Consider the following 23759-nt stretch of genomic DNA (forward strand, 5'->3'; position numbering starts at 1 on the left):
CCAGAAAGAATGCAAAAGTGGAAAAGTTTTTCAGCAGAAGGAATGAGATCAGATCAGAAAGCTTGGATGCAATGGTGCAGGAATGGCCTATGGTGGGTTTCCTGTATGTTTTCCTCCATGGCTCTTGATAGGGAGGCTTTTCCACAGGATTTCTTTGCATCCATGTTTAGTCATCCTGGTGGCTCCAGACTGGCCACCACATTCTTGGTATGCGGATTTAGTCAGACTGCTGGTTGGAAGGTCATTGTGGTTACCCCAAGAACAGGGTCCAGTGAGGCATGAAGACTCAGCTTAGGAAAATAAGATATGCCATACTGGAAAGAGCAGGGGTCCATCAAGCCCAGTATTCTGTTTCTAGCAGTGATCAATCCAAGTCACAAGTATCTGGTAAGTACCCAAACATTAAATATATCCCATGCTACTAATGCTGACAGCAAACAGTGACTATTCTGTATTGATTAATAGTAATTTATGGACTTCTCCTCCAGGAACTTATCCAAACCTTTCTTAAACCCAGCCTTAACCACATCTTCTGGCAATGAATTCCAGAGTTTAATTGTGCATTAAGTGAAAAAGAATTTTCTCTGATTTATTTTAAATGTGCTACTTGCTAACTTCATGAAGTGTCCCGTAGTCCTTGTGTTATCCTAAGGACCTGTTCAAGTCCTTTCATGATTTTGTAGACCTCTATCATATCCTCCCTCAACTGCCTCTTCTTCAAGCTGAATAGCCTAATCTCCTTAGCTTTTCTTTATAGGGAAGCCATTCCATGCCCTTTATCATTTTGGTCACCATTTTGTGCACATTCTCCAGTGTAACTACATCTTTTTGAGATGCAGCGACTAGAATTGCAAGGTGCAGTCTAATCATTGAGCAATTCAGAGACATTATGACATCCTCCATTGTATTTACCATTCTCTTCCTAATAATTCCTTACATTCTGTTTACTTTTTTGACAGCTACAGAACACTGAGCTGACAATTTCAATGTAATATCAACTATGTCATCCAAATCTTTTTCCTGGGTGGTAACTTGTAAAATGGAATTTAATATTGTCACTACAGCATGGATTATTTTTCCTTAGCTGCATCACTTTGCACTTGTCCACATTATATCTTCCAATCTCGCATGATAACCTCACTTGTCATACCCTTTTCCAGATCATTGATAAATATATTAAAAGCACCGGTTCATTCCACTGTTTACCTTTTTCCAATGTGAAAATAGACCATTTAATCCTACTCTCTGTTTCCTGTCTTTTAGCTAGTTTATTATCCACAAAAGGATATTGCCTCCTATCCCATGACTTTTTAGTTTTCCTAGAAGCCTCTCATGAAGGACTTTGTCAAATGCCTTCTGAAAATCCAAATACACCACATCCTTCTCAGTAAACACTGAAGAAAATAATTCATTTAGGGGCGGATTTTCAGAGCCCTGCTCGCCTAAATCCGCCCAAAACCGGGCGGATTTAGGCGAGCAGGGCCCTGCGCGCCGGTAAGCCTATTTTACATAGGCCTACCGGCGCGCGCAGAGCCCCGGGACTCGCGTAAGTCCCGGGGTTTTCGGGGGGGGCGGGCCCGAACTGCGTGGCGTTCCGGGGGCGGGCCCGGGGGCGTGGCTACGGCCCGGGGCGGCCCGGGGGCGTGGCCGCGCCCTCCGGACCCGCCCCCAGGTCGCGTCCAGGCGCGCAGGAGGCCCGCTGACGCGCGGGGATTTACGCCTCCCTCCGGGAGGCGTAAATCCCCCGACAAAGGTAAGGGGGGGGCTTAGACAGGGCCGGGTGGGTGGGTTAGGTAGGGGAAGGTGAGGGGAGGGCAAAAGGAAGTTCCCTCCGAGGCCGCTCCGATTTCGGAGCGGCCTCGGAGGGAACGGGGGTAGGCTGTGCGGCTCGGCGCGCGCCGGCTATACAAAATCGATAGCCTTGCGCGCGCCGATCCAGGTTTTTAGCAGATACGCGCGGCTCCTCGCGTATCTACTAAAATCCAGCGTACTTTTGTTTGCGCCTGGAGCGCAAACAAAAGTAGGCCTATTCGCGGAGTATGAAAATCCGCCCCTTAGTCTTTTCACAATGGCCTTACCTTCCCTAAGTGCCCCTTTAACCCCTCAATCATCTAATGGTCCAGCCATCTCTTTCTAAGGCTTCCTACTTTGGATACATTTTAAAAAGTTTTTATTATGAGTTTTTGCCTCTATGGCCAACTTCTTTTCAAATTCTCTCTTAGTCTGTCTTATCAATATCTTACATTTAACTTACTAGTACTTATCTTTTTCTCATTTTCTTCAGATGGATCCTTCTTCCAATTTTTGATGGAAGATCTTTTGGATAAAATAGCCTCTTTCACCTCATCTTTTAACCATACCGACAATCATTTGGCCTTCCTTCCACCTTTATTAATGCGTGGAATACATCTGTGCTTCTAATATGGTATTTTTTAACAATGGCCATGCCTATTGTATACTCTTAACCATTATAACTGCATCTTTCAGTTTTTTTCTAACTATTTTTCTCATTTTTTCAAAGTTTCCCTTTTGCAAGTTTAGTTCTAGTGCCATGGATTTATTTACTTATACCACTTCCAGTCATGAATTTAAATTTGATCATGTTATGATCACTATTACATAATGGGCCCCTCTCTCACCAAATCCTGTATTCCACTAAGAATTAGATCCAATATAGCTCCCTCTCTTGTTGATTCTTGAATAAATTGCTCCATAAAGCTGTCATTTATTCCATCTAGGAACTTTATCTCTCTAGCCTGTCCTCATGATACATTTACCCAATCAGTGTTGGGATAATTGAAATCTCCCATTATTAAAGCGCTACCAATTTGGTTAGCTTCCCTAATTTCTCTTAGCATTTCATCATCCATCTCATCATTTTAGCCAGGTACATGGTAATATACCTAGTGGGAGTCTATCGCTATACTCTTCCTCGACACACTTGGGATTTCTACTCGTATAGATTGAATTGTGCATTTAGTCTCTTGCAGGATCCTTATCCTGTTGGACTCTATGCCATCCCAGACATAAAGTGCCCCCCCCCATTAAGTTGCTCCTCCCTTTCATTATAATATAATTTGTATCCTGGTATGGCACTATCCTATTGGTCATCTTCCTTCCACCATCTCTCTGAGAAACCTGTTCCTTCTTGGGATTTGAATCTGGTATTGACTTTTTTTGGCCAGTGCTACTTTTGAGCCTTGGAAGAGTATCTCCTTTAAATTGTTGACTCTTAAGGCTGTATTCTTGGTGGCAGTTTGTTTGGCAAGAAGAGCATCCAAACTCCAAACGCTGTCTTGCAGGGAGTCCTTTTTGATCTTTACTAACGACTTGGTGAAGATTTGTACAATGCGTTAATTTCTCACAGGACAAGCAGGATGGTAGTCCTCACATATGGGTGACATTACAGGATGAGGCCCTATCACGGAAAACTTCTGTCAAGTTTCCAGAACTTTGACCGGCCCCTACAGGGCATGCCCAACATGGCACAAACCCTGTTTAGGCCGTGAGCATGATGTCCTGACTTGCACCAAATGTGCCCTCATGACACCAAAAGGTCGCAAAGCCAGAATGGAGAAGATGGAACTCCTCTTCCGTGCTCAAACCCCGACGCCATCCATTGCATCGACATCATCGGAATCGGCACCGTTGACTTCGCGCCAGCATCGACCACCGACCGGTGACCAACCTCCATCGATGTCTTCACAGCCATCGACACCCTCTACTCCCCCTCAGGATCGAGGGGATCGCAGGGAAAAACCTCGCCATCGACATTGCAAGACTCGGACCATCGAGGGAACAAAATCATCGACCTCGCCACTGTCTGAGCCACCATTGAAGAAGCCCCGTCCAGGAAAGGCACCGACCATTCCTGCGACTGGGTCACTGAGGCAACCCTCACCCGATCGGGGTTTGGGAGCCGCGATTCCACCTGTAAAGGTGGTCTCTCCGGCTATGCCTCTGCCTCCCTCTTTTGTTCCGGAGCCGGGGCTGCTTGCTCCAGGTCTCCGAGAAGAACTGGACCGGCTGTCACTGGAGGCCATCGACAAGGCAATGCAACGTCTCCAGGTTCCTTCGGCATGATTGTGGAACCTGTCATCGACCCGATTCCGGCAGCGCTGGCACCGCTGCTATCCAGAATGGAGGCGCTGATGGCAGCCCTTCCACCGATGGATCCCGGGTCTCCAATGGCTCTGATGCCTTCCCCGATGACAGCTTCATCAGGAGGAGAAACACCGTTCTGCATCCCTCCATCAGGTGTGTTGCCTCAGCCATTGATGCCGATATGTTCGGCGCCATCGAGTCCTCCATCGATACCCTCAATGCCTGCACCGGTGCCTTCGATGCCATCATCGGTGCCTCCGGCGATTCCTCCGATTCTTTCGGAGCCTAGACCGGGACCCTCAGGTATTCAAACCCCTTCACTTCCTAAAGGACAGTATGCTGATCCTTATGACACTTGGGGTGATGATACTTCAACAGACATCGATGACTTACCTTCACCACCTTCTCCCACTGAAAGTAGAAAGCGTTCCCCTCCAGAGGACCTCTCATTCATAAATTTTGTGAAGGAAATGTCTGAGTTGGTTCCTTTTCAACTACAGATGGAACAGGATGATAGGCATCAGATGATGGAGTTACTCCAATTCCTGGATGCCCCCAAAGTGATCACATCTATTCCCATTCATCAGATCCTTCTTGATCTCCTCAAAAAGAACTGGGAAAATCCTGGATTAATTGCTCTAGTATACAGAAAGGCTGACACTATTTATTTAGTTCAGTCAGCCCCAGGCTTTCAAAAATCCCAGCTCGACCACCACTCAGTTGTGGTAGAGTCTGCTCAAAAGAGGGCAAAAAGGTCAAAACCTCACTCATCTACCCCGCTCTGCTAAGGAACAAAAATTCCTAGACAACATTGGTCGACGAGTATTCCAAGGGGCCATGCTCATCTCCTGAATTGCTGCCTATCAGCTTTATATGACCCAATGTAATAAGATCATCTTTAAGCAGATACAGGACTTCTCTGAGTCCCTACCTGAACAATTCCAAGACCAGCTACAAACCCTTGTAAAAACAAAGGATTTGAGGCAGGCAAGCATGAGATTCGAACATCTTATGACATTTTTGACACCTCTACCAGAGTGTCTGCAGCGACTATTTCGGCAAGACGGTGGGCCTGGCTCAAGTCTTCTGACCTTCGCCCAGAAGTGCAAGACCGGTTATCCAACCTACCATGTATCGGAGATAATCTGTTCAGAGAACAGATCCAACGAATGGTGGCTGAATTAAAAGGCTATCATGAGACTCTCAAACAGCTCTCTTCAATGCCTTTCGACTTCTCCACAAGACAGCTCTTCAGGAAGGACTCTAAGAAGTCGTTCTACCATCCAAGGAAGGCCTATCCGCCACCAGCAAGGTCCTGTGCTACCAGACCTTATCAAAAGCCTCAGCCTTGCCAAGCCCGAAAACAAAAACCACAAGCAGCTCCCCAGCCAGGGCCTGCTTCAGGTTTTTGACTTCCGCAGCAGCCAGATTCCTCTGCCAAGCATACCAGTGGGAGGTTGATACTGCCACATGTTATGAAAGTGGCACAATCACAACCGACCAAACTGAACTTTCTCGCCCTGCCACCGGACTCCCCACCTCTGCAGAAGTGGGGAATGTCTGACCACTCCATTCTTCTGGATCAAGAGGTCTCCCTCCTTCTCCAGTCAAGAGCAATAGAACCTGTTCCACACTCGCAGCAAGGCCTAGGGTTCTATTCCCGGTACTTTCTGATCCCCAAAAAATCGGGAGTGTTCGTCCAATTCTGGACCGACGTGCTCTCAACAAGTACCTCCAACGAGAAAAATTCAAGATGGTAACCTTGGGATCGCTTCTACCTCTTCTACAAAGAGGAGACTGACTCTTCTCTCTGGACCTTCAGGACGCATACACCCACATTGTGATAACTCCAACTCATCGCAAGTACCTGAGGTTTTTAATAGGCCCCAGGCACTATCAATATCGAGCGCTTCCGTTCGGCCTAGCATCTGCACCACGAGTCTTTACCAAATGTCTCGTAGTTGTGTTCATGTCTACCCCTATCTGGACGACTGGTTAATCAGGGCTCCAACCCAGCAAACTGCTCGGTCGTCCCTCGATTTGACTCTACATACTCTAATTTCTCTAGGATTTCTCGTCAATTACGAAAAATCCTATTTAGTCCCATCTCAAAACTTGTCGTTCACTGGGGCAGACTTGGACACCTTGCAGGCAAAAGCCTTTTTATCTCAATGAGCGCTAACTCTCGTGTCTCTCGCTCACCAGTTGCAGTCTCAGAATACTGCAACAGCTCGCCAATTCCTCGTCCTTCTGGGACACATGGCATCCTCAGTCCATGTCACACCAATGGCCCGCTTGGCTATGAGACTCATGCACTGGACTCTCAGGTCACAATGGATTCAAGCTGTTCAGCCTCTGTCAGCCATTGTCCACATCACTGACTCACTCCGTCTCTCGCCTGGTGGAAAAATCAGAACAATCTCCTCCAGGGATTGGCCTTTCAAGTGCCAGATCCTCAAGTCATTCTTACCACCGACGCTTCCAACCTTGGGTGGGGAAGCCCATGTGGCCGATCTGCAGACACAAGGGTTTGGTCTCCAGAGGAAGCCAAACACCAAATAAATTTCCTGGAGCTTCGAGCAATACGATATGCTCTCAGGGTTTTTCAGGATCGCCTATCAAATCAAGTTATCCTGATTCAGACGGACAACCAGGTGGCCATGTGGTACATCAACAAGCAGGGAGGCTCAGGCTCCTGACACAGGAGGCTGTGCAGATTTGGGCGGAAGCTCTCTCCCACTCGATGTACCTCAGGGCCACCTACTTGCTAGGAGTGTACAATGTGTTGGCAGACAAGCTGAGTCGCGTCTTCCAACCGCACGAGTGGTCTCTCAACCCCTCGGTAGCAAACTCCAACAATGGGGATATCCTCAGACAGACCTCTTTGCGTCCCCTCAGAACCTCAAAGTGGACAATTACTGCTCTCTCATTCGCAGCAAACAATCTCAGCCCAGAGATGCATTCTCCCTCTCTTGGGCAACCGGTCTGCTTTATGCATTCCCTCCACTTCCTCTTCTCTCGAAGACTCTCGTGAAGCTACGTCAGGACAAGGGAACCATGATCCTGATAGCACCTCACTGGCCATGCCAAGTGTGGTTTCCAATACTACAGAATCTCTCCATCTGCAGGCACATTCCCTTGGGAAAGGACCCACTTCTGATCACTCAAATCAACGGGAGCCTACGCCATCCCAATCTTCAGGCCTTGTCCCTGACGGCATGGATGTTGAAAGGTTAATCCTTCAACCACTTAATCTTTAGACCCAGTTTCCCATGTCTTGATTGCTTCACGGAAGCCTTCCACGAGAAAAGCGTACTCTTACAAATGGAAAAGGTTCACATTATGGTGCTCTTCTCAGTCCCTTGACCCCTTTTCCTGTCCAATCCAACAGTTTTTGGACTATCTCTGGCATCTGTCAAAGTCGGGTCTCAAGACTTCTTCCATCAGAATGCATGTCAGTGCGGTAGCCGCCTTCCATAAAGGTGTCGGGGATGTCCCTATATCAGTACAACCCCTTGTAACACGTTTTCTGAAGGGCTTGCTCCCCATCAAGCCACCCTTACGTCCTCCAGCCCCTTCTTGGGACCTTAATCTGGTTTTGGGTCGGCTCATGAAACCACCATTCGAGCCTCTTCACTTCTGTGACCTAAAATATCTCACATGGAAAATGATTTTCCTTTTGGCTATCACTTCAGCTCGCAGGGTTAGTGAGTTACAGGCTCTAGTTACCTATCGGCCTTACACTAAACTCCTGCAGGACCGGGCGGTACTCCGCACACACCCTAAATTTTTACCTAAGGTAGTTTTGGAGTTTCACAATCAATCCATCATACTACCTACCTTCTTTCCCAGGCCCCAGGGGAACAGGCTCTGCATACCCTTGACTGTAAACAGGCTCTAGCTTTTTATCTAGACAGTACAGTTGCCCACAGGAAGAACACTCGTCTCTTTCCACCCCAACAAATTAGGGCAACCTGTGGGTAAGCAAACTCTCTCCTCCTGGTTGGCGGACTGTACATCTTTTTGCTATCAGCAAGCAGGCATTCCTTTTCAAGACCGTGTTAAAGCACACTCTGTAAGGGCCATGGCGACTTCAGTAGCACACCTGTGATCGGTGCCGCTTCCTGACATTTGCAGGGCTGCCACCTGGAGTTCTCTCCATACTTTCGCAGCCCACTATTGCTTGGACAAAGCCGGAAGACAAGATTCCATCTTCGGCCAGTCTGTCCTGCGTAACTTATTTCCAACGTGACGTACCTACACCCTTCCGCCTGCCCGGTGGGGTTCAGGATGCCCTCTATCAAATTCCACCCCAGTTGTTGTGCCTGTTGCATGCCGTTGGGTACATTTGGTGCATGTTCAGACATCCTCAGCTCGGTACTCACCCATATGTGAGGACTACCATCTTGCTTGTCCTGTGAGAAAGCAAATGTTGCTTACCTGTAACAGGTGTTCTCACAGGACAGCAGGATGTTAATCCTCACGAAACCCGCCCACCGCCCCGTGGTGTTGGGTTCGTAACGTTTTATTTTATTTTTTCGGGACTGCCTGTAGCTTTCAAATAGGACTGAGGGGGGACCCCTGCTGGCTGCAGGGTTGGTGCCATGCTGGGCATGCCCAGTAGGGGCCGGTCAAAGTTCTGGAAACTTTGACAGAAGTTTTCCATGATTGGGCTCCATATGTCACCCATATGTGAGGACTAACATCCTGCTGTCCTGTGAGAACACCTGTTACAGGTAAGCAACATTTGCTTTCTTCCAAAGTTGGTGTCTTCTTTTCATGTTGACCAGGTGTTATTTCTTCCCTTCTTTCAAAGGGAGTCTTGTGGGAAAGACTTTCTCACGCTTCACTGGTTAGATGTGAGGAGAGTGCTTCTGAGGTACCTGAAGTTTACTAACAATCTCAGGAAATCCGATCACATTTTCATACTTTGGGGGGGGCCCAAAAGAAGTACATTGCAGTTTCTAAAGCCACATTAGCTTGATGGATAAAGGAAGGGATTGGGATAGCTGTGTTTTACCTAAGCAGATTAAGTCTCAGTCTACTAGGGCACAGGCTACTTTTTGGGCAGAGCTTTGGTATTGCTGGTGGAGATTTGCAAGGCGGCACCCTGGTCATCTTTGCATTTCTTTACAAAGCATTACCATTTAGATGTGAGTCCTGGGGAGGAGGCCCCCTTTGGTTCTAAGGTTTTGAGTGGAGAGCTCAGAGTATCCTACCTGAAAGGAAAGTAGCTTTGGTATATAACCCATGTATCTAGACTGAAAGATGAGGAAAGTGAAATTAATTCTTACTTGATTATTTCCTTTCCTTGAGTTAGCCAGACCAGTCAAGTGACAAGAGAAGAAAGAATCAGGATGTTTTTGCTGGAAGGTAAGTTTCAGTGGCATTTTAGTTCTCTTCTGTTTCTTCCTACAATTCTGTGTTCTGTGGTTTGGTTCATTTCTCTAGATATTCCTGATTGCCACCTGGTCTGGTAATGGGAGAGTTGGTTAAGAGAATTTCCTTACCTTTTACAGAATATACTGGCAGAGTAAGGTCAATATTGGAGCCTATAAGGAGTGATGTTCAGCAAGCTTGTTAACTTCTGACTCCACCTGCTGGTTGGTAGGCATAACCCATACATCTAGACTAGTCTGGTTGGACTCAAGGAAAGGGAATTATCAAGTAAGAACTCATTTCATCTCTTCATAAGTGGAATGTAAAATAAAATACTTCCACATTTAACTCTGGGTTATTATGCACACATTACAATTATTACGCACGTAATATACATGTAATTTGATAAAATAGGGAGAGAAAATGTGTTTTCTTGCATTAAAAATATATGCATTTACTAAAACATATGTGTACCTGAAGGACAGAAATAAGTATTATTTTATAAACTGTGTGGCTTCTGCCACAATTTATAAAATGCTAGCATAAATTCCAATGGGTCTACTTAAGTACACATTTGGCAACTTATGCAGACTCTTGAAAATTGGGCTCAACAAGAATTAATTGAGATTTGTATTACATTTATATTTTATGATGAATTTAACTGTTTAGATTGTTTTATGTTGCATATTTCTTAAATTTGATTATATTCTACTGCCTTAACTATTATTATAGAGTCAATTTTCAAAACTATGTAGGTAGTTGCAAAGTCCGGACTCTGTACGAGCTCTCAAAGGGAAAGTCCATCTGAGAAGAGATAAAGTTTCTAGTTGGTCTGAATAAGATCATCAGATTTGACACTTTCTCCTCCATTAGTATTATCCTTAACCCCTGCACTGTTTCCTCACACCTTTCTTCTGTATTATCTCCTCTTCCTCCAACCCTCTCTCCTTTCCCCTACATTCTTTGGCAGCATTCTTTCCACTCCTGCAGATATTTGTTTCTCCCTTTCTTATGCAGGTAATCTCTCTTCTTTCCTCTTTTGCCCTGTAGATGCTTTATCCACCCTTTCTATCTCCCCTGCCAATTTGATCCCCAGTGCTTTTACATCCCCTGCCCTCCAGTTTATTCCTTTCAATCTCCCCAATATTAATCACTTGTGCTTTCTCTCCCCCTCTCTATCTGAATTCTTGGACTTTTGTATCTACTTTTGTTGTAAATAAGTTCCTTCTGCATTTATGGTTCTGTTTCACTTTCTCACTCTTCCTGCACTTATTTCCTTCCTCTCTCCTATTTCCCCCTCCCCACTCCCTTTTCTCACCTGCTCCCGTCCCCTTCCCCCTGTTCATTGTAATTCCTCCTTCTCTGAGTTATTTGTAAACCAGTGTGATGTGTCCTACGAACGTCGGTATATTAAAATCTGTTAATAAATAAACAAAATAAATAAGTCCTTCCCTTCTGTGCCCAGGGAAAAGTGTGTGTCTTTTGGGTTGGGGGTGGGGTGGGACACAGCATGTAATGTCAGAACAAGAGAAGATGGATTTGGGAGCAGAGTAGCTATTTTCTGCTCTATCTGCTATTCCTTTTCCACAGATAAGCAGGCTGAATTAGCCGTGCTATTTGGGAGCGCCCCGGAACAGAACTTCTCATAGAATGTTAGAAACATTTCCCCCTTACTCCTGTGCATCTGCACGGTGGATTCCCGCGCAACTGACTCTCTCCCTCGGTCTAATTTTTTCCCGCATTGGTAACGGTTGCGGTTTTTCGATGAGCCTCCAAAGGCACTTTTCAGTGCCACAATGGCACCAAAACCTTCGGGATTCAAATTTTGTCAGTACGGCAAAATAATGTTGCTCACTGACGGACGTGCCTTATGTTATATTTGTTTAGACCCCGACCATTGGGCCTGTCAACATTAAGGATGGATGTCTCTTCGGGCACAGCAGCAAAGATCCGCGAAGGTGAGGTGAGGGCACATCGGGGTCGTACGCCCCAAGCCAGACTCACGCTTCTCCAGGTAAGTAGCCCCATAAGCCATCTCACCGGAAGCGGGCAGCCTTACTGGAACCCAGTGATAAGGTAAAAAAGGGAGCAAAAGTGCACAAAAAGCACTCTCACTCCCGACAACTGCCGATGCACCAAAGCATCGTCGAGATTCCAACACCAAGTCGATTGTGTCGATCGACATGTCGAAACATTATCGGAGTCCTGCTGCATCGAACGAAGAGAGTCGCCCGAAGCCGCCGCACATTGCGTCGACTCCTGTGTCGAAAAGCATCGGTTTGACTCTGACACATTCAGCCTCGATGCATTACAGCGTCTAAACAATCGATGCACTCTGAGCAAAACATCAAAAAATCGACGCACACAACTCGAGTCCCGTTATTTGAGACCATCTTCTCGCTCATTAACTGATTCAGAAATAGAGATAACAGAATCATCAGGAAAAGAGGTCCCGGACACTCCACAGCGCCCGCCTTCTTCATTGTCATCCGAACGCCATTCTGAGCACATGGGAACACATTTTGACACTCCTCCCGCTAAAAAAAGGAAGAGAGTGTCAAGTTCTACCAGCAAGATTTTGCATTGAGCAGCCTCTCAATCTCTATCCCAAATCACTGGTATCCTTCAAACTTTCTTTGAGATTTTAGTGTCTTCCCAGAATCTACCTCCTCCGTCCAGTCCAGCAGGAGAAGACTCGGTGGAATTCATTAAATCACCTTCACATGATGTTCACTCCATGAAGGATGACCACAAACAAAGTACGAGCCCAAACCTAGTACCAAGGGAAAGACCATCTCATTCTCCTCCGTCCTCCCCGGAATCCTCCATAAGTATACCTTCGGATCCTCTGGAAAAACAACCGGAACCATCTTCACCTCCAGAAGATCTTTCTTATCCAAAATTCATTGAAAAGGTTGGTACTACCTTAAACCTAGAAACCAAAAAGCTCCCAGATCCAAGAGCAGAGGTCCATGGCCTATTAAAGATCTTCAATATGCCTATGGAGCCAACAGCTTTACCCTCCCACTCTGTTTTGGATGGTGTGATGGACAAGGCATGGGAATCCCCTTTCTCAGGGCCAACTACCTCAAAGATGGATCTGAAATTTAGGATGCAAAAATTGAAATATTATACCTCAACCAATTTGTCACATGCATCCATTGTTGTGGAATCAGCCATGAAGAAGGCTAGAAGGACAAGAATATACTCCAACACTCTTCCAGCTAAGGATAGCCGATATCTTGACAACTTTGTGAAAAAAGTTTTTCAAGGATCGATGCTTAACACAAAAATCCAACATCAGTTTTATATTATGTAGTATTTATATGAATGTCTGCAGACAGGCTAAAAGAGAATTTGAAAAGAAGTTGGCCGTAGAGGCAAAAACTCACAGTAAAAACTTTTTAAAATATATCCGAAGCAGAAAGCCTGTGAGGGAGTCAGTTGGACCGTTAGATGATCGAGGGGTTAAAGGGGCACTTAGAGAAGATAAGGCCATCGCGGAAAGATTAAATGATTTCTTTGCTTCGGTGTTTACTGAAGAGGATGTTGGGGAGGTACCCGTACTGGAGAAGGTTTTCATGGGTAATGATTCAGATGGACTGAATCAAATCACGGTGAACCTAGAAGATGTGGTAGACCTGATTGACAAACTGAAGAGTAGTAAATCACCTGGACCGGATGGTATACACCCCAGAGTTCTGAAGGAACTAAAAAATGAAATTTCAGACCTATTAGTAAAAATTTGTAACCTATCATTAAAATCATCCATTGTACCTGAAGACTGGAGGATAGAAAATGTAACCCCAATATTTAAAAAGGGCTCTAGGGGGGATCTGGGAAACTACAGACCGGTTAGCCTGAGTTCAGTGCCAGGAAAAATAGTGGAAAGTGTTCTAAACATCAAAATCACAGAACATATAGAAAGATATGGTTTAATGGAACAAAGTCAGCATGGCTTTACCCAAGGCAAGTCTTGCCTCACAAATCTGCTTCAGTTTTTTGAAGGAGTTAATAAACATGTGGAAAAAGGTGAACCGATAGATGTAGTATACTCGGATTTTCAGAAGGCGTTTGACAACGTTCCTCATGAGAGGCTGCTAGGAAAAGTAAAATGTCATGGGATAGGTGGCGATGTCCTTTCGTGGATTGCAAACTGGCTAAAAGACAGGAAACAGAGAGTAGGATTAAATGGACAATTTTCTCAGTGGAAGGGAGAGGGCAGTGGAGTGCCTCAGGGATCTGTATTGGGACCCTTACTTTTGAATATATTTATAAATGATCTGGAAAGAAATACGACGAGTGAGATAATCAAATTTGCAGATGATACAAAATTGTTCAGAGTAGTTAAATCACAAGCAGATTGTGATAAATTGCAGGAAGACCTTGTAAGATTGGAAATTTTGGCATCAAAATGGCAGATGAAATTTAATGTGGATTAAGTGCAAGGTGATGCATACAGGGAAAAATAACCCAAAAACAATGGTAGGCTACATATTAGGTGCTACAACCCAAGAAAGAGATCTAGGCGTCATAGTGGATAACACATTGAAATCATTGGTTCAGTGTGCTGCGGCAGTCAAAAAAGCAAACAGAATGTTGGGAATTATTAGAAAGGGAATGGTGAATAAAACGGAAAATGTCATAATGCCTCTGTATCGCGCCATGGTGAGACCGCACCGTGAATACTGTGTACAATTCTGGTCGCCGCATCTCAAAAATGATATAATTGCGATGGAGAAGGTTCAAAGAAGGGCTACAAAAATGATAAGGGGAATGGAACAGCTCCCCTATGAGGAAAGAGTAAAGAGGTTAGGACTTTTCAGCTTGGAGAAGAGACAGCTGAGGGGGGATATGATAGAGGTGTTTAAAATCATGAGAGGTCTAGAACGGGTAGATATGAATCGGTTATTTACTCTTTCGGATAACAGAAAGACTAGGGGGCACTCCATGAAATTAGCATGTGGCACATTTAAAACTAATCGGAGAAAGTTCTTTTTTACTCAACGCACAATTAAACTCTGGAATTTGTTGCCAGAGGATGTGTTTAGTGCAGTTAGTATAGCTGTGTTTAAAAAAGGATTGGATAAGTTCTTGGAGGAGAAATCCATTACCTGCTATTAATTAAGTTGACTTAGAAAATAGCCACTGCTATTACTAGCAACGGTAACATGGAATAGACTTAGTTTTTGGGTACTTGCCAGGTTCTTATGGCCTGGATTGGCCACTGTTGGAAACAGGATGCTGGGCTTGATGGACCCTTGGTCTGACCCAGTATGGCATGTTCTTATGTTCTTAAATAAAAACTGATTGCCAACAATCTGATGCCGATACCCACTAGAAACAATGCATTTCGGATATGGAAGAAGCAATCCGTCATATTTTCCGAATGATCTATGAGGACTTTGATACCTCAGCTAGGACTTCGGCACCAGCCATTGCAGCCTGCAGCATAGCGTGGCTTAGAGTAAGCGCGATCCAAGAAGAAGTCTATGACAAATTGGCAGACCTCCCATGTAAAGGGGATACCCTATTCAGAGAAGAACTAAAAGAAACAGTGGCGCAACTCAAAGACCAAAGTGTGGCAGTGTCCTCATTAACATCACCTCAGGAACAAATAATGACAAGATGTTATTACCCTCCATATAGGAAATCTTTCTGACCTAGATACCCTTATAGACCATACAGTTCTTACAAATCTCCACTGTACCAGCCAAGATCACAACCACATGTACCTCCTTCTCTGGGTAGAAGCAGATCTCAGAGAACAATGAAGCAGCCGCAATAAGTGGTTCCCAAACTCTAACAGTCTTTTTGAGCCGATCCAGGCCACGTCTACAAATACCAAAAGGAGGCAGTCTCCAATCATTTTTTCAGGAGTGGAGCCAGATCACAACAGATTGAGTTCTAAGTGGAATAAAAAATAGTTACCAACTAAAATTCCGCTCATTCCAAAGACTCCTACACGGAAAGCAGAGGAAGTTCAAATCTTACTATAAGAAATTAATTCGCTATTAAAACAACATGCGATTGAAGTTCTCCCACATCAGCAGCAGTGCAGGGGATTTTATTCCCAATACTTCCTCATTCCCAAGAAAAGTGGAGGCTTACGTCCAATCCTGGATCTCTGATCTCTAAGCCGATTCATTCTACGGGAGAAATCCAATATGTCTTCTCTGAAAACCATTTTGCCTTTCCTACAATCCAAAGATGCTTACACTCAAATTCCAATACACCCAGCTTCCTGGCGTTACCTTTGTTTCCAAGTCAACATTATCAATACAAGGTCCTCCCATTTGGCCTCTCTTCAGCACCCAGGGTATTTACCAAATGTTTAGCAGTAGCCGTGGCCCACCTTCGGAAACAAGGGATAAAATTATTCCCTTACCTAGACGACTGACTAATTGTGGCAAAAAGCCTAGCGCTTCTAAATTTACACCAGATTCGAACCATTACTTGTTTAGAAGGAATAGGTATCTTAGTAAACTACGAAAAATCTAATCTCGTTCCATTTCAAATTCTACAGTTCATTGGGGCAGTATTAAACACATGCCTCTGCAAAGCCTTTCTCTCAGGCAACAGGATTCGCACATTCCGGGAGCTGGCATCGTCCCTAAAACTTCTCTCTCAGCCCACAGCCTGTCAAGTCCTAAATGTTTTAGGACTCATGGCCGCAGCTATGTACATAGTACCCCACACTCGCCTCCATATGCGACGTTTACAGTGGGACCTAAAAACTCAATGGACACAACACTTACACCCCATGTCAAGACGACTAACCCTAACACAACCAATGTTAGGCAACCTGGACTGGTGGCTAAGCCCCGGAATATTACAGTTGGGACCTTCGTTTCGAAACCCGAACCACCAAATAGTAATGGCCACGAATGCCTCAACAAAGAGATGGGGGTCACATGTGCTACATTTCAAGACACAAGGTCTCTGGTCCCACAGCAAAAAATCCTTACACATCAATCTAATAGAACTACGAGCCATTCAATTGGCAGTTCAAACATTCTCCCACATTCTCCAAGTCAAGACAGTAATGGTATATACGGACAATTGAGTAGCAATGTTTTACATAAACAAGGAAGGAGGGTCAGGTTCCAAGAATCTATGCAGGGAAGCAGTATTAATGTTAGAATGGGCCCTGACACATTCCATACGTCTCCAAGCTACATATCTTCCAGGAATAACAAACACAGCAGCAGACCACCTCAGCAGAGTATTTCACCCTCACGAATAGGAACTTTACCAACAAGTAGCTCTATTTCTTTCCCAACAATGGGGAATTCTGTAAATAGACCTGTTTGCAACCGAACAAAATGCAAAACTTCAAAACTTCTGCTCCCTGTACCCCCAAGCAGACGACAAACATCACAAGATGCCTTTCTACTCAAAATGGACAGTCAAACTGCTGTATGCCTTTCCGCCAATCTCATTAAAATCTTGAGTAATACAAAATGCATTGCAGTCGAATCAAATCTCATCCTAATAGCCCCAACTTGGCTGAGACAACCATGCTATTCGTACCTCATACACCTTTCCATACAGCCACCAATTCTTTTTCCACACAGGCCAGATCTCCTAACTCAAGACAAGGGATCACTGATCTATCCCATGCAAGACTCCCTTCACCTGACAGCATTGAGGTTGAAAGGAAGATTCTAAGTCATCTCCAGATTCCAGCAGAGATTAAAGAAATTCTAATCTCCTCCAGAAAGTTATCCACGAGTTAAAATTACGCAGCAGAATGGAAGAGATATCACCACTGGTGTGCATCATTAGAGCTTAACCCCTTTCATTCTTCACTAGAACAATTACTAGAATATCTGCATGTACTATATACTTCCGGTCTAGCAGTTTCTTCCATAAGGGTACATCTTAGTGCCATAGCAGCGTATTATCCTTTAATTCGAGCATCTATATCCACTCACCCGCTCTTGACTCGCTTCATGAGGGGAGCCTTCAAACTCAGGCCTTCTATAACAAAACCTGCTATACCTTGGGACTTGAATGTGGTCTTGGAAGCATTAATGCTCCCGCCATTTGAACCAATGCAAACTTCAGAGCTAACATTTCTCACTTGGAAAGTATTGTTTCTAGTAGCAATAACCCCAGCTCAGTGAGTGAGCGAACTTCAGGCGCTAGTTCATTATCCCCCTTATTTTCAGTTCTACCATGACAAAGTGACCATACACACTCATCTATCCTTCCTTCCAAAGGTAGTTTCAGCGTTCCATCTGAATCAGACCATCACACTACCTACCTTTTTTCCAAAGCCACATTCCAACAGTCGGGAGACCCTACTGCACATGCTGGATTGTAAAAGAGCGCTGGCCTATTATAAAAAAAGATCCAACAAGACACACTCAACTTTTTCTCTCTTTTAATCCGAACGCACCAGGACTACCAATATCAAAGTGAACACTTTCCAACTGGCTTACTCAATGCATTAACTACTGTTACTCATCAAAGTCTCAACAACCAGCTTCAACAGCCAAAGCTCATCAGATAAGAGCGATGTCTACTTTGATAGCGCACCTTCAACAAGTTCCTGTGGAAGACGTTTGCAAAGCAGCAGCATAGTCTTCTCTTCATACCTTTACATCCCATTACTGCCTCCAACACCATACATAATCTGATGCATTGATGGGACAGGAAATCCTACGTCATGCAACAAAGGCGTGTAAAAAAAAAAAAAAGAAAGAAAAAATTGGCCACACTTTGCAAGGATACACAAATTACACCTTTTAATGAAAGTATCCTATGCTTCATCTTTCAAAGCTAGGGACTCCCAGACAGAATGGCTAATTCAGCCCGCTTATCTGCAGGGGGAAAAAAGCAAGTTTGCTTACCATAAACAGTGTTTTCTGTGGATAGCAGGATGAATTAGCCATGCATTCCCACCTACCTCCCTGGACAGTTTTTACTATATTCCACATCTAATTCTTATCTCTCGCTCCTGTCCTTTTGCTTTCTTACTGACTGAGGGAGAGAGTTGGTCGTGCGGGAAAGCACCGCACAAGAGCGAGGGAGAAACGTTCCGCTCCAGGCCGCCAGGGGGCACTCCCAGACAGCATAGCTAATTCATCCTGCTATCCACGGAAAACACCGTTTACGGTAAGCAAACTTGCTTTTCACTACCACCCCTCTTGTTCCCTGCAGGACAAGAAGATTAGAGAGCAGAATAGCTCTTTTCTTCACTTCTTTGCTCTGTCTGTTTCACCCCTTCTAGTTCCCTGCATCCTTCCTGGAGGGGATGGAAAAAATTGGAAGCGGAGGGTTCTTTATTGAGTGGGATTCAGGGCAATTGTCAGTAGTTTCATGGAATGAGTCCTGTGTGCCCATGCCTAGTGGTGCCCCTCCTTTTCAATGTTCTCCCAGCTTCAGTCATTCCTTGTGTGCCTCCCCCCCAGCCTCAATCGTTCTCCCTCAGTGCCACCCTGAGACTGAGTCTTTCCTTCCGTGTCCCCTAAGCCTTAATCATATCTCTTCAATGTGCCATCCCCTCAGCCTCAATCATGCTCGAATCCCTTAACCTCAATCATTTCTCCTTAGCCTCATTTATTTCCTTCAGTATCCACCAGTCTCTTTCATTTCTCCTTACTACATTTGTCCCCAGTGCTCCACTAATTTCATTCATTCTCCCCTGTGCTCCCCCAGCCTGTCATTTCCCCTCTAAGTCTTCCCGCCTCAGTGTCCTGCCCAGCCTTTCATTTCTCCTCAGTGCCCCTCTAAGCTCAATTATTCTTCAGTGCCCCAAAGCCTCAATTATTCCTCATCAGTTTCCCTCAAACTATCATTTTCCCCCAGCCTCAATCATTCTTCCCCATTGCTCCTCCATATTCATTCAACCTCAGTATTACGTCTAGCCTCAATCATCCTGTCTCAGTGTCTCCCAGCCTCAATCATTCCCCCTCAGAACTCCTAGCCTTAATCATTCCATTTCAATGTATCCCAGCCTCGGTCATTCCTTCTCAGTGTCCCCCTCAGCCTCGGTCATTCCTCCTCAGTGCTTCTCCAGACTCAATCATTCTACCTCTGTGTCATCAGTTTATCATGTACTCCCAGCTGCTAGTGGCAGATTGTGGCTGATCACACATCGCAGGGACATTGAAAGAGCATGTGTATATGCTTAGCATTCCCATTGTGCACACTGCTAGCCACATTCTATGATCATAGCTCTAGGCTACCAAGCAACCTATTGTTAGAGCCCTGACATGTCAAATAAATGCTTGGCAGGCTGGATATAGCCCATGGGCCATAATGCAGGGACCTATGCTCTAGAGTATGGCCCACTGGCTTTTTTAGTGACTTTGCTGCAACTATTGAACTTCCATAGATGTTTTGATAACCTACAGCACTTACCTTTCTTTCTCCTTAGCTATCCTCATTTTATTGATTCAAGTGACGGCTGAGATATCTATTAAAGTGCAACCAGAGAAACCCAGAGTGGGAGACCGTATCATTCTGTCAGTCAAGTATTCAGGAGAACGCATACGAAGCTTTGACTGGTACAATGGGACAAACACCTCTCCAGATAATCAGATTCTCAGTTTCATTCTAAGTGCTAATCCAACTACTAAACCTGGAGTCAAGTTCAATAAACGAATAACTGTGTTTCCAAACTGCAACTTACAGATTGATCCAGCACTTGCATATGATTCAGGCAACTATATTCTGAAGGTTCAGGGTGTTAATGCTGCCCGGGCTTCTGTGAAACTGAAGATTAATAATGGTAAGTACTTATATGTGTATCCGTGCACCATCTATTAAAATAGCTTGGGATCTGTTTTCTGTTGATAAGCAAGGCTGAATTATCCATCACATGTTGGTGACTTCATCCGGTGACACAACATAATAGCATAGTATTGATGGCAGAAAAAAGACCAAATGGTCCATCCAGTCTGCCCAGCAAGTTTCTCTTAGTTAGTAAAGCTTTTTGTTCTACTGATCATGTATGGGAGTTCCTGCGTGGGCATTGCCTTGTGAGCCTCCTCAGTCTTTTTTCATCTGAGTACCAGCAGATGTGTGCCTGTCTCTCTCGCTCTAATTTTTCTGTAAAACTTTAAAACAATTTTTCCTATCAATAGCAGAGCTGAATTAGCCATGCTGTCTGGGATGTCCTCCAGCGGCCTTGAAGAGGCACTTCTCTCGAGATCGCAGAGCTTTGGCTTTGTGTGGCTACACGCATCTTCCTGCGCAATCGCCATCTTCTCCTCAGTCTTGTTTTTCCATGCTGCTAACCATATGCAGAGTTCTTCTCTCCTTTCTCCTTGGAGATTTTTTTCTTAAAAAAAAACAAACAAAAACCAGTACTTTTCAGTGCTACCGTGGCCCCCAAACCACCTGGCTTCAAGTACTGCCAGTGCGGTAAGGTTATGTCCATCACCGATGGGCATAACTATAGTTATATCTTTCTGGGGCCTGAGCATGACCAGTCCTACTGTCGGGACTGTGGTCGTATGTCGTCCAGGGCCCAGAGGCAGTGCGCACAATTACGTGTCTGTGGGACAAAGATGCCGTTTCCTATGCCCTATTGTCGGAGCGCCATTTGTTCCACTTGTCCCTGGGGCAGTGCTCCCGGATCACCCAGAGGAAAAGAAGAGGGCTTCTTCCCTGGAACCCCAGGGTAAGCAAACAAGTCAGAGCTGAGTGGTGGGTCAAGTGCCCCGAGATTCCCATCCCCCCATGACCCACCAAAGCATCGGGCATTGGGAAATGTGGCACCTGGTTGGATGCCGGGGTCAGTGTCGGCAAGTGGCCATGATACGAGGATGTCTGCATCAAAGCATGCGTCGCACTAAGGCAAGGAAGATGCTCCACGCCCAAAGGATCTGGCACTTGCATTAAAGACTGCTGATCCCGACACACGACGCAGTGATGTGTCAAGGGGCCACAACGCTCCAAAGTGGAAGGCTTCTATCAACGCAACTAGCCGCTAAAAAAGCGTCGATGCAGGTCCATGACTCAGCACGCAGGCCCACGATGCATGCAACGCCGATGATGCACACTTCAAGCTGAAAGACACAGACAGAATCTGTACAGAGCAAACCTTCCCAAACTCTGCCCACATCAACCCAAAAACCTCAGCTGGACCTTCAGATTGTCTATGCCAGAGGAACTACAGGGAATAGGTTTTTTGGAGGTGGGCACGCTCTCGGATTCTCCCTTGTCGGAGGGCTTCTTGGGTTCATCGCAGAGTATAATTGGATCTGTCAGTCTCCTGAAAAAAGAAACGTTCGCCCCAGCTTCAAGAGCCCTTATCAAAGAAGCACAGACCGTCCAGCGCAGTTGAGCCAGCGGCACATCATAACTAGGGGACTACATAAGAACATAAGAAATTGCTATGCTGGGTCAGACCAAGGGTCCATCAAGCCCAGCATCCTGTTTCCAACAGAGGCCAAACCAGGCCACAAGAACCTGGCAATTGCCTAAACACTAAGAAGATCCCATACTACTGATGCAATTAATAGCAGTGGCTATTCCCTAAGTTAACTTGATTAATAGCAGGTAATGGACTTCTCCTCCAAGAACTACCTCCAACATCCTTCTGGCTGCAATACCTACAGGGCCCAAAAGATCCCAGTCTGCCCAGGGCAAAGAGCGGTTGACGGATAAAGCATTAAAGGAGCAACGTACCACTGCTGAAGTGGCCTAGCCTCCCAGGCGATGTCTCAGATTTCAGAGATTCTTAACAATTTCTTCATCTCCCTGAAATCAGGTACTGGGAGGCTTCCGCCTCTAAGTTGTCCCTGCTGGGTGAATCCCCCCCCCCCCCCCCCCCCCTTTGCAACATAGTTAACAGGAAGAGAGGGTGTCTCACCGGCAGTTGTCACCACAGCCGAGCTTGGAGCCACTTGACTCCCTGCCTACTTCTCCAGGTTCTTCTACGGGCATTCCAACCAACCCACCTGAGGAACCTCCGGAGCCATCCTTGTCACCTGAGGATCTCTCTTACTCCAGGTTCATAGAGAAGACGAGGGTTCTGCTCAAGATGGAGACTAAGAAATTACCAAACCCTAGGGAAGAAGTCCTCGGCATCTTGAAGATCTTCGAGGTTTCGTCCGAGCCTACCGCGCTGCCTTTCCATGCGGTCCTGGATGTGGTCAGGGGCGGATTGTGGGGAAAATAGTGGCCCGGGGGATTTTTCTCCATACTGTTCCATGGGTACCCAATTACACATACAGTTTGGTGAGTCACCAAATACAGAATAAAGGGACCATAAAATATGCACAGACAAACTGAACTGGAAATCACAACAAGTTAGACTGTATGTAATGCAGCAATGGAAAAACAGAAGATACCATCATTCCTCATAAAACATCAAACAATAAAATCAAGAACTATAAAACATCACAATAGGAAAATCATACTAAAAATATATATTTCAAAACTGCTGATGAATAGAACCTCCAGTAATTTAACTCAGGGAAATTTTCAAAAATTTGTATATAACACCAATAAAATATTTTAAAAAGAGCAGACATCAAATAATATTCAATAATTAAAACTAATAAGGATTTTTAAAAGCCCTGCTGTCCCCTTCTGTGGGAGCTCATGATTTCCAGTCACCCTGATATTGTCGAGGATTAGGAGGTTATCCTCTCTCTTTCACACATACTCACATGTCCATTCTCTCTCACACAAACATTGTCACATACATACACATTCATGCTCTTATATCCACCATAACCTCTCGCTCTCACTGACACTGACACACTCTCAGGCTCTAAGACACTCTCTCCCCCTCCACACACAAACTCTTACTCCCTTGGATTTTCTCATACACACTCATGCTCTCACACTCACTGGCTCCCTCACATACTCACAAACACACACACCCAGGCAAGCTCCCAGTCATTCTCATACACACATACTGACCCCCAGGCAGGCTCCCATTCATTTTCACACCACTCCCTCCCCATCCCCCAGGCATGCACACATTCATTCTCACAAACACAGACCCCCAGGCAGGCACCCATGCATTCACACACATACACCCCCAGGCAGAGTCCCATTCATACACATGTACACACTAAAGGCAGACTCCCCTCTCTTTTACTAGCAACCTCGGAACCTCTCTCATTCCTCTGCTGCCATTGTCACTGCTGCCACATGGCTATTGGGGAGGTGCCGATTGCTGCTACTGACACTGAAGCCCATTCTGCTGCCTCCTCTGTGCAGGCCCTGTGGGCTTCCACTTTCTCCAAGCTGATCTCATACATTGTGAGATCCGCATAGAGAAAGTGCTATTTGGGGGGAGCGAGGGA

At 45.4% G+C, this 23759-nt stretch overlaps 1 protein-coding gene across 4 annotated transcripts in view; it reads left to right on the forward strand.

The window, feature by feature from the left end:
- Positions 1–23759, forward strand: part of LOC115075846 (carcinoembryonic antigen-related cell adhesion molecule 3-like) — a 570763-nt gene that overhangs the window by 42948 nt on the left and 504056 nt on the right. Inside the window, exons 2-3 of one of the 4 annotated variants that reach the window (XM_029576699.1) lie at positions 9425–9477; positions 19871–20224. The exons of 1 other annotated variant lie outside the window; for it this stretch is intronic. In XM_029576699.1, the coding sequence (XP_029432559.1) occupies positions 20222–20224 (3 nt within the window). In that variant the 5' untranslated portion in view covers positions 9425–9477; positions 19871–20221. The remainder of the gene's footprint in view (positions 1–9424; positions 9478–19870; positions 20225–23759) is intronic. 2 more of the 4 variants (XM_029576701.1, XM_029576700.1) reach the window with 2 other exon arrangements.

Source organism: Rhinatrema bivittatum, chromosome 14, assembly GCF_901001135.1.
Source record: "Rhinatrema bivittatum chromosome 14, aRhiBiv1.1, whole genome shotgun sequence".
NCBI classification, from domain to species: Eukaryota; Metazoa; Chordata; class Amphibia; order Gymnophiona; family Rhinatrematidae; genus Rhinatrema; species Rhinatrema bivittatum.